Source organism: Galeopterus variegatus, unplaced genomic scaffold (assembly GCF_000696425.1).
Source record: "Galeopterus variegatus unplaced genomic scaffold, G_variegatus-3.0.2 Scaffold1282, whole genome shotgun sequence".
NCBI classification, from domain to species: domain Eukaryota; kingdom Metazoa; phylum Chordata; class Mammalia; order Dermoptera; family Cynocephalidae; genus Galeopterus; species Galeopterus variegatus.
Window position 1 is genome coordinate 196,012 of NW_007727393.1, and position 11,780 is coordinate 207,791.

At 49.3% G+C, this 11,780-nt stretch overlaps 1 protein-coding gene and 1 long non-coding RNA gene across 2 annotated transcripts in view; both read left to right on the forward strand.

Annotated features, from left to right (window-relative positions):
* Nucleotides 1–883: 883 nt before the first annotated feature.
* Nucleotides 884–8,916, forward strand: LOC103593131. The gene is made up of 3 exons (XR_550717.1): nucleotides 884–992; nucleotides 3,604–3,793; nucleotides 8,373–8,916. It is a non-coding gene; the product is annotated as an uncharacterized LOC103593131 (long non-coding RNA).
* A 2,402-nt stretch (nucleotides 8,917–11,318) lies between these two features.
* SRXN1 (sulfiredoxin 1) overlaps nucleotides 11,319–11,780 on the forward strand; it is a 5,940-nt gene continuing 5,478 nt past the window's right edge. Inside the window, exons 1-2 of the mRNA XM_008576067.1 lie at nucleotides 11,319–11,473; nucleotides 11,603–11,771. Of these exons, the coding sequence (XP_008574289.1) occupies nucleotides 11,319–11,473; nucleotides 11,603–11,771 (324 nt within the window). The remainder of the gene's footprint in view (nucleotides 11,474–11,602; nucleotides 11,772–11,780) is intronic.

An 11,780-nucleotide genomic window follows, 5' to 3' on the forward strand; every position in this document is an offset into this window, starting at 1 on the left:
CCGGCCAGCTGAGCCGCCCGCCTCGCCCGCGCGCCCGGGACTTGCTCTCCACGCGCCCCGGGCCCCCACCTGCGCCCGCAGCGCCCTCTGCAACCCCCAGCTCCGTTTCCCTGTCCACGCCCCTCATGGGGACCCACGTCCTGGCCCAGAACTCCTCTCTGCAGCCCCCAAACCCACAACTCCCTTCCAGCACTGTCTTTCCTAGCGCACCCCTACCCACTCCGTCTTTTCCGGCCACCACTCGGACCTTGACCCCCTGTTCGCGCCTTCAAGGCTCCCAACTCAGGCACGAGGTCCGCACCTCTCCCCGGCCCCAGAGTCGGAAATTTCTCCCGCTCAGACCCTGCACTGCCCTCCTTCTAACTTTGAAGCCTTTCCTCTCGCTTCTCAGCTGAGTCTCTCTGACCATTTGTCTATTGGAGCCCCAAATCTAAGACCCAAACCTACCCTTGACTTCCATGTCTCCATCAGTTTCCCCATTCATACCTGGACTCAGGCCCTACATCCCTCAGACTACAGTCCAATCCCAGACCATACCTCTGGCCCCTCTGTGTGTGTCCATCTGGGCACCTAATCTTCACTCTTCTTGGAGTCCCCAGTCTGTCCCTGACCCCCTCCATGCCCGGGCTTAGGTCCAGCCGTTCACACACCCCCGACACATTTCCCACTCTCTTCAATACTCGGGGGCCCATCAGCCACTCCTATCTCTTGCTCTCTCCAGATCCCCTCATCCCTCTAGCAGCCCTCACCCTTCTGAATTTACCTAAAGTGGATCAGACTTGAGAGACAGTTCAGGGCCGTCCCCTAATGTAAGTCCTGTCTCACCCCAGGACAGCCCTACCCTGGACTTCCAGCTTCGAGCTGCCCATCCCCCAAACTCTCTGAGCACTTTCCCCCATCCCCAGGACCACAGGTACCCCTCCTTACTTGTTGGGGGGAGGTCTGGAACACCTCGCCAATGCCCTTCCCTTTGTCTGGCTGGGCCTCTCCAGGTATTTATTTGTGTATTTATTTATTTATCTATTTATTATTCTATTTAATCTCTTGGCCTCACCCAGGGACAGTCTGGCTTTCCCAGCTGGACTGGGAGGTCAGGGAGCCAGGCAAGGAGAGGGACAGCAAAGGCCATAGAGGGCTACCCGCCACCGCACATACACACCCTGGTCTCGGAAGAAGCCCCACCTTCATCAGAGCCTGAACTCGCTAAGGAAGGAGACTCGAGAATGGGAGGGGTAATCTGCTGATCCTCAACTTGAGGGCATGAGGGGGCATCAGGAGGTCCAGTCATGGGGCAGGTCCCCGCCCTCCTGAGCCTTCGACGCCCACTCCAGGGAGCCTGGAGAGAGGAGCTTCCTCGATTTGTTTCCTATTTATTCCTCTTCTCGAGGGACCCCAGGTTCCAGGGACCGACTGAGCCCCGGACCCCGCTGGGGCCTCTGGCCCGCTTCACGGGAGGAGCGCTCTCTCCCGGCCACGTCTATGCAACTCTCCCGGGCAGAGGGGCCGGGGCTGCCAGCCACCCGCCCGCTGGCCGCCACTACCTCCTCCGCCGCGCTTTTGCGTGCCCGGGCGAGGACCGAAGCACACACCTCCATGCGCACGGGCCCTGGCCCCTCTGCTTTAAGCACATGCCTCTGCTCCTTCGCTCTGCGCCCAGCTTGCGGGCAGGAGTCCTGGACTCCCCAACCCTCCTCCTCGCCCAGCCACAAAAGAGGGTGGAGACCGGAGGGGTCCCTGGGGCAGGGGCGCTTCTCCAGGGCTTCAGAGGGGTGGGTGGTCCTTTGCCCAGCTACAGGCCCACCGGAAAGAAAGGCTGCAGGAATGGTGGAAGGGAGAGGGGTCACAGAAGCAATTATGGAGGGTGTTGACCCTGTAAATAGGAACTTCTGACAGCAATAATTTTCCATGCATGCTAAGCCTTTTGGCCATATTTTGTATGAGCGCTTGGCGCTCCCCCTCCCTTCTCCTCCTCCAACTCACCCCCAGACCCCTATCCCTTCCCCACCTTCAGCAGTATTACTTGTAATGCAATTCAGGGATATTAAAGGGACTTTGGCCACTCACCAGCGCCTCTAGACTTTGTGATTGGTTGGGGGAGGGCTGAGAGGAAGGGGAGGGCATCTGAGAGACATCTGAGAGATTTTTCACTCCATTTCACTCCCTGTAGACTAACTAGGCTGTAGCTGCCACTAAGGGGTCACACAGCCCCAGGGGTCCCGGGTATCCTCAATCCTAAATATTCCTCAAATAAGGGTTCAAAAACCAGATTAATAACATAGTAAATGAATCTAGTTGCCTTAAGACATTAGGGAATGGTGAAGCCTGTGACTAACTGGAAAGGGTGTGTCTCACCTTAAAGAATTACAACTCAAATTAACTGTACCTGCCAAACAAATATAACTACAGGCTACATACCCCCAACTCTCATCACAGACTCACCAAGAAGTGAGGCCTGCATGCTTTGAAGGATGGATGCTGGGGGGTGGAGGTTGCAGGCTGGAACCCCACCTCCTCTGGGGCCTCCTGGTGGGTTTCCTCCTTTTGTAGGCAGTGACCTCATCTTTTAGTCCCTCTCCCTGGTGCCTGTCCGCTTTTCCCTTTGTACACCTCTGGACAGTTGGCTGCATCCTGGGCGACGTGCTAGGTGTTTCCAACAACAGCAGTTGTTGGACACACCCCCAAAGTCTCCAGCGGGGTGTTGAGGGGCCTAGGCACCTGTTGCATTCCTTAACCATCCACACACAGGCCTCTGTGGCTACACCCTGCTCCCGATTGGCTGTTGCATCCATCGTGTTTGTTTTAGGTGCAGGGAACAGAAACTACCCTAGATCGGGATTTTACAAATAGGTATTAAATCCCTTTGAAGCAGAAAGTATTTAATACAGGGAATTGGCTGCTGACAAAATTCATGGAAGAGCTGAAGGAGTGAGTCCTCAGCTGGATCCCCAGAACCCCACCACCAGGACAGCTACTGCCTCTTCTTCAATTAGATGGGGCTGGGGGGAGAGGGATCAGGAGGCTGCACTGGAACTACTGACTTCAAGAACACGCAGTATAGGGATCAGGAGGCCCCTGCCGCTGCCTCTGTAACTGTCTGCCATCTCCCATTATGCTAGTGGCTCAATGCTGAAACACTCTTAGCACCTCCACAACCGTCTTAATAGTAGCAAGCATCAAAGCAGTAGGAAGATGGCTCCTTCCCACTTCTCCCATCCACAGCTCACAGAAGTGCATTCAGCTGGTGGAACTTAATTCACTGTCACTTCTCTTGCTGTAAGGAAGTCTGAGAAATGCAGTTTTTAACTCCCAACCACACAATACAGAAGGCACCCTAGATGGAGGTGGGAGTAAATGCTGGGTGCCTATCAACCATATCCAGCCCCGTTATGCTGGTCCACCATCCATCCCACCTCTCCCTCCTTGATTAGCAGCCATGCAATCTGGGGACTGAACATCAGCTTAAGGGATGGTCCTGACTGGTCTAAGAGTAATACCATCACGTGGGTTCAGAAATGGGCACATAACCCAATTCTGGCCAATGAGACTTAAGAATAGAGTTGCTGAAAGCATATGGAAAATTTTGCTTTCTCTCTCTCTTCAAAGAAAGGGAATCCAGTCTCTCTTCCTATTGAATGTCATCTTGTGGTCATAAAGGGAACCAGCCTGAGCATGAAGACCACACCGTGGATGGCAAAGCAGGGACATGGAAAAAGCCTGTGTCCTTGATGACATCAAGGAGCCAATGAAAAAACCACCCTGAAACTCACTCAACACACCGTCTCTGGATTCCAAGGTATGTGACATGAGTGTCTTTATTGTTTAAGTTGAATCAGGTTCCTGTTACCTGCAGCCCAAAGCACCTCAACTGGCATATTGATCCAGTCTGCTTTGCACAGTGCCCTCAATCGCCTTCAAGACCTCAATAACATGACTGTCTGGTTATCCTCTTACCTGTCTGGCTACTCCACATAGCAACTTTTGCAAGCTCATCTTCCTATACTCAAAGAAGGAACTCACTTCCTGTTCCTGTACACTCTCCTGAAGCAATCACATTACACCCATGGCTTCAATTTCTACCTACATGCAGATGACTCACAAATTTACATTTTTAATTCCGCCCTCCTCTCTGAGCTACAAATCAACATCTGCCTGCAGGCCACCTCCTCTTGGATATCCCCAAAGCACCAGAAACCAACCCAAGTCTGAAGCCATGATTTGGTTCTCCTCCAGGGTTTCCAATCTCCATGAATGGCTCCAGCACCTATCCAGTCTTGCAGTCATAAAACCCAGAAGTCATCACTCATGCCTCTGTCTCCCCTACCCTCCCATTCAATCCATCACCAGGTTCTGTCCATTTTTCCTCTCCATCTTCTTAGTCTCCACCTTGGTCCATAGCTACCATAACCTCTTACCTAGACAACTGGACCAGCCTTCTCACTGGTCTCCCTGGATCCATGCTGCTTCCCCCACCTCCCTTCCTCTATCCACAGCAGCCACAGGGATCTTTTCAAATATGCAGATCTGACCATGTCTATCTTAGTCCATTTAGGGTTCTATAACAGACTACCATAGACTGGGTGGTTTACGAACAATAGAAATTTATTTATTATAGTTTGGGAGACTATGATGTCCTAGATCAAAGGGCCAGCAGATTCAGTGTCTGGTGAGAAGCTGCTTCCTGGTTCACAGATGGCCATCTTCTTGCTGTGTCCTCACATAGTGTCATGGGCAAAGGAGCTCTCCAGCATCTCTTGTATAAGGGCACTAATCTCATTCATGAGGGCTCTACCCTCATGACCTAATCACCTCCCAAAGGCCCACCTCCTAATACTATCACATTGGAAGTTAGGATTTCAACATACTCATGGAGGGATATATTCAGTCTGCATTTTATCTCTGGCCCCCCAAAATTCATGTCCTCACATAAAAAATGCATTAACTATATCCCAACAGCCTCAAAAGTCTTAACTCATTTCAGCATCAACTCTGAAGTCTAAAATCCAAAGTCTCATCTAAATTTCATCTAAATCAGATATGGATGAGACTCAAGGCACAATTCATCCTGAGGCAATCTGCTCTCGGGCTGTTAATCTGTGAAACCAAACAAGTTATGTGGTTCCAAAATACAATGGTGGGAAAGGCAGAGGACAGATATTTCCATTCCAAAAGGGAAAAACAGAAAAAAGGGGTAGCAGATCCCAACTAAGTCCAAACTACAATGCAAACTCCATGAGATCTTAAGACTCAAAAATAATCCTCTTTGGCTCAATGTTCTGCTCTCCAGGCTCACTGGGGCAGCCTTCCAGAGCTACTAGGTTGGTGGTCCCACTCTCTGAACCCACTGTGGTGCCAGTCCTGCCCCCACAATTCTATCCAGCAGAGGTCATGTCCCCAAGGCTCTGGGCAGCCCTGCCCCCAGAGCTTTGGGCAGAAGCCATCTGGCCTGTTAAAAGCAAGGTAATGGTCTCTGCCTTTGAAACCAAGAACGCAGCCCTGATGATCTCTGAATTGCGTTCAGCGTCATTCTACCCTCGTCATGAGGAATAGTTTGTGTTCTCAGCTCAATAGCCCTATGGTCCTGTATTGTAAAATCCAAGAAGTCTAACAGTCTTCCTTCAATCCTTCCCATCTCCCTCCCTTGAGTTCAAACTGGCAGTTCTCCTGCTGAGATGGCTGATTAAGCCCATGGTTCACATCCGTATTAATCTCCCTATCAAAGAGATGCTTGGCCACACCCTCAGTGTTCTCTCCCAAACACCCTTTCTCATTTTTTGAATTATGGATAGGCTGGGAATTTTTCAAGTCTTTAAGATTTGCCTCCTTTCTGCTTAAAAATTCCATTTTCAAGCCATTCCTTTCTGCTTGTATTTTACTATAAGCAGTCAGAAGGAGCCAAGCCACACCTTCAACACTTTACTTAGAAATAGCTTCAGTTAACTATCCAATTTCATTGCTCATAAGTCCTACCTTCCGCAGAACACTAGAACAGGAACTCGAGATAGCCAACTTCTTTGCCACTTTATAACAAGGATTTTTTTTCCCCTTTGGCCAATAACATGTTCCTCATTTCCATCTGAGACCTCATCAGAATGGCCTTTTCTGTCCATATTTCCACCAACATTATGTTCCAGATTACTTAGGAATTCTCTAAGATTGAGGCTTTCTCTACAGCTCTCCTCTTTTCTTTCTGAACCCTCACCAGAATAGCCTTTAAAGGTCCAGTCACCACCATGTAAGTTTTTTCTGGCATGCACCTCAAAACTCTTCTAGCTTCTACCCATTACTCAGTTCCAAAACCACTTCTGCATTTTTAGATATTTGCTACAGCAGCACACACACTTCTCAGTACCAATTTTTGTTCTAGGCCATTTAGGCTGCTATAACAAACTATCATAGATTCGGTGGCTTATAAACAATAGAAATTTATTTCCCATAGTTCTAGAAACTGAAAAATCCTAAATCAAAGGGCTGACTGATTCAGTGTCTGTCGAGGGCCTACTTCCTGGTTCATAGATGGCTGTCTTCTCACTGTGTCCTCACATGGCAGAAGCAAGGGAGCTCTCCAACACCTCTTTTTTAAGGGCACTAACCCCATTCATGAGGACTCTGCCCTCATGACTTAATCACCTCCCAAAGGCCCACCTCCTAATACCATCACTTTGGGGGGTTCAGATTTCAACATATGAATTTTGGGAGGATAAAAAGTTACCTTGATCTTGAATTTGAGGACTCTGCCCTCATGACTTAATCACCTCCCAAAGGCCCACCTCCTAATACCATCACTTTGGGGGTTCAGATTTCAACATATGAATTTTGGGAGGATAAAAAGTTACCTTGATCTTGAATTTTCCAACCTCTAGAACTGTGAAAAATAAGTTTTCGTTGTTTATAAGCCACCCAGTCTATGGTATTCTGTTATAGCAGCCTGAACAGAGGAAGACACTTCCTCAGGGACCACATGCCATTCTTCTGAAGCACCTACCATCAACGTACACTTTTTCATTGAGTGGTATGATTATTTGCTCATTATTTGTCTCTTCCCTGCTACTTTTTTGCTCATCATTAAATTCCCTGGGTCTAACACAGTGCCTAGCCAATAGTGGGTGACCAGTAATTATTTTTAATGAACCCCATACATTTAAGTCATAACCAATAATGGTGGCTTATGCTCTAAAAAATGTCTGTCCCCCACAGCCATAGCTGATTTGTTCAGAGGTGGGCCTCTAACTAGAACTTGGAAATTTTCTCTCTCTTTCTCTCCCTGTGCCATAAGACCTGTAACTTGAGAACTGTGGCTCAGATTGCTAGCTACTTGTCAATACTTATTTTCTCCTGACTTAGTAGAGAACTACAATTTTAGGTGAGTATATTGCCACTATGAATGAAGACTATATATACCAGCTGCCCTTGCAGCGAGGGGTGGCAATGCGACCAAGTTCTTGTAATGGCATGCAGGGGGAAGTGTTAGATGGAACTTCTGAGACATATCCTAAAAAAGGAGACGGTCGTATCCTTTTGCCTTTCCATTTTTCCACCTCCTTGTGGCTACAAGAAGCAGTTTAAGTGTAAAGCTGCCTAAGACACCAAGTAGATGATCAGCAGGCATCAAAGTTGCAGAATAAAAAAGCAAACTTTCTGCATGAAGTAAGAACAGGAACTTGGGGATCAGTAGAGGGGACTAAGAGGAGATGGAGAGAAAAACAGGAAGGGGGGACCAAGCAACATGGCAGATGCCTGCAATCCAAGCTGTAGAAATGGACAGGAGCAGTTTAGGGAGAAGAATTTAAAATTGATTGTTACTTTTGTAGCACAGAAATCCTTTCATCTTCCAAACACTCAGGAAAGTCCTCTGCATACCCGAATGCCTCAGGTACAAGATTCTTTGTAAAAATGAAAGAGAAGGGGAGAGTGCTGCAGCCAGGCCAACCTGCTAAGGGAGGACAGGGAGCCCAGGAGCAGGATGGGGAGAGCGGGTAGCCAGGGCCTCTGGCTGCAGACAACACACATGGACTCCTGCTGGTTTGGACAGAAAAGGAATTTATTGGTGTCCTCTTCCTTATCTTCTTGGGCCACCTCTCAAGTCACCATAAGCAGACAGCTTCCTGCCTCTGGGTCCACAGATGCTTACTCAGTTTGAGTGCAGGGCAGGCCAGAAATGCCAGACATTTTAACTTCCTCAGGCTGCCTTCAACCAGTGAGGGATAGGAGTCACTGAACAACTACCCAGCCTCCCATCCCTGAGAGGGACACTTTGAATGCATGATGGCTCTTCCAAGAGTCCACTGCAGAAATGAGCTCCAGTTGCCCACCAAGTCAATGTTCCCATTAATGTACCTTTTACTGGCATTTCTCCCTTCCCCGGTACTTCCTAGGATCACCTCCTATGGCAGATGGGTCTTCCGAAGATGGTCACAACAATATTTCCCATCCCACAAGCTCTTTTAGAACCTTAACACTCCTTCCATCAAGACATGGCATCTATGTCCCCTTCCCTTGAGCCTGGGAGGGCTTGTGACAGCACCCACAAATAGAATGTTGCAGAAATGGTGCTGTGTGATTTGTAAGACTGGATTGGAAAAGGCCATGAGGCTTCTGTCAGGTTCTTTTGTGACACTTGCTCTTGGAAACCAGCCACCATGCTATAAGGAAACCCAGGCCATATGAAGAGGCCATGTGTAGTTCTTTTAGCTGATAGCCCAAGTTGAGGTTTCAGCCAACAGACAATATCATCCACCAGACGAATAAGTGAAGACACCTCCAATGACTCCGGCCCCAGCCACGAAGTCACCCCCAGCTGTTAAGTCACCTCCCAGAAGATGGACCAGACATTGTAGAGAAGAGACAAGCACTCCCCACTGTGCTCTGTGTGAATTCCTGACCCACAGAATCCATGGGGATAATAAAAGTTGTTTTATGCTACTAAATTTTGGAATGATTTGTTTTACGGCAATAATAACTAGCACATCTCCCAAACAAACTACTTGCACACAAGTCCTTATTTCAGAGTCTCCTTTTGAGAGAATCCAAACTAAGACAAAAGGATATTGAGTATTCTTCACCTTCCAGTTACGTTGGCCCCACTGGAAGGCAACTCACCTTCATCCCAACAAGAGGTTTAAGTTGAGTCTCATTGCTTTGGGGACAGATGGGCCAAAACAATGGAATTGCTGATTAGACAGGCCTGATCAGGTCCTCCTGCAACCTCCACCCTCAGGGGATGGGGTCTGCCCCAGCAACCACATGGTTCTGAGAGTGGGGGAATGGAGGCTCCCCACAGGAAACTAGGTTGCAGCTACCAGGCCTTCCCAGTTCTGTTCAAGGATCAGGAGCCATGCGCTTCAGGGTAGGGTAAGTCCTCCTGAACCCAGAAGTAAGTGCCAATCAAGCTAAGCCATTCCTGGTAATTCCAGGCTTCCTGCCAGGGATTGCTTTGGGCACGGACATGTGGTATAGTTCTTGCTTCTGGTGGGGTGGGGTGGGGGGTGAGTGAGCAGTGATGTGATGCTTTGAGCTACAGCAGCCATCTTGAGACCATAAGGGGCAAGCCTGAGGATAAAAGCCAGAACACTGAGATGACAGCAAAAAAGACGAGCCAAACCAGGGTCTCTGATGACAATGTTCAACTGCCTCTTTAACAATCTTGAACACACATAATTCCAAACATCTTATTATGTGAAAAAACAAATGTTCTTAATGTTTAAGCCATTTTGAGTCAGGCCATAGATATCTTAACCTGGAGAATTTGATATGAGGAATGGAGGCCTCACGGGCATACTATGATGACAGATTCAGGTCAAATCTCCATTTTTCTACTCCAGAAACTGTTACCCTGCCTTTCTTACTTCCTGTAATGCGGAAGTGGTTCTAGATGGCACAATTTCCCTCTTGATGAAATTCTCTAAGTCCCAATAATTCTGGGGCTGAGGTGTGGGTGGAGGGCCAGGTTCTACTCCTGAAACAAAGTATAATTTAGGTGCTCGCAGGTATTATATTTTGGAATTGCACAAACAGAAAGGTTCAAGTAAAATTCATAAGGACCTGAGCATTCTAAGATTTTGTGAGAGACTAAGAACCCAGCAAGAATGCAACTCACAGAGGATTTCTGTACATCCTCGAAATTCACACTCACAACTTTGAGTGATGGGCAGCAATACCTCATCTTACAGAGGGGGTTCAGAAAGTGTCAGTAACTAGCCAAAGGCCACATAGGGCCCCCAACCTATACCTCCCCCACCTACCCACCCACATACACTATCTCTGGGTTTCTCCAGCTGACAGATATGCATTCCCCATGCATGTGCCACCCAGGGTGTGAGGAAAATGGAGTAGTTTAGTCAGGCCCCCTCGCCTCAGGTCTGGCTGGGTGTGGTGCAGCACGTCCTTTGTAAACAAGTTGTGTGGGAGTAGAGTTAGTGCACTTGTGCGCCTGTGTATCCTTTTGGCTTGTTGCTATTTTTGCGTGCTCTTCAGTGTGTGAGGCAGTGGCTCTGAACTGCTGGTCAGCAGAGTCCACGTCTAAGAAATAAAGCCTATTATTTCTTCACCCACGGCTCCAAGGACGTTTTCCTGTTACCAAGCTCGTAGACCTGCATGTGAAGGGTTTGTGACCCAGGCTGGACAACGGCTTAAGGGGTCTGTGAGACCTAGCTCTAGCTCTACACAGGGTAAGAAGGAAAACAACCAAACCAGACATGCTTGCTTTAACGGAGTCTGGGATTGTCCACCTTCCTGCTTGGAGTTGGTGGTTAAGTGGTCCTCTGTTTTGGACTCAAATGACCTGACTTTTATTTTTAGCTGACCCACCTTGGACACTGTTCAATAACCATACCTACTTTCTACTGGTGCTGCTACAATAGGATGAGACATTGTGGGACTTTAGGGTAGTGTCCACACATTGTCAGCACAATTCCAGAAGAGTCCTTGTGATAGTCACTACTGCTGAACCAAGGCAGCCGGAGCAGGTAAAGAGCAGGCTCTAGAGCCAGACTGTCCGGATTCTATATATATATATGTTTTGTTTTTTTTTAAAGATGACTGGTAAGGGGATCTTAGCACCACTCTCCCAAGTGAGCCAACTGGCCATCCTTATATTGGGATCCGAACCTCTGGCCCTGGTGTTATCAGCACCACATTCTCCCAAGTGAGCCACGGGCTGGCCCCTGTCCAGGTTTGAATCCTGATTCAGCCATTTAGCAGCTCCGTGACCTTCGGTAAGTCACTTAAACCTCTGTGTGCCTCAGTTTCCTCCTCTGTAAAATGGGAATAATCATCATACCTACCTTGCAGGGTTGTTCTGAGGTTTAAACTAGTTAGTATACATGCAAAGCGTTCAGAACAGTGCCTGCCACAGTCAGCTCCGGATTCGCAGTACTACTGCTGTCCGTCCTGTCATCACCTTTATGGCTATTATCCCCACGGCCGGCCGGGGCACCCGAGCACTGCAGGTTTTTGCCGACTCATCCTCGCTCGACAGGTCTGGCCACCCCCCTCCTTCCCCGCCCCTGCGGGCCTGAGTCACCCCGGACTGTGCGTCACCCGCGTCCCTCCCTCCCCGCGACCTGCAAACTCACCCTGAGTCAGCCGCCTGGGCGCTTCCACCCAGCGGACGCCGCGCGGAGGAGGGGAGGCGGCGAGGCGCCCCCCGGCGGACAGCCGGAGCCCCGTGCCGGGCAGGCCGCGCCCAGCGAGCGGAGCAGGTGTCGCGTCGGGGACCGTGGGCACGGGGTCGGACTACTGCGGGGGCGAGTGAGAAACGCGCGCTGCGGGCCCCCGTGCGGCCA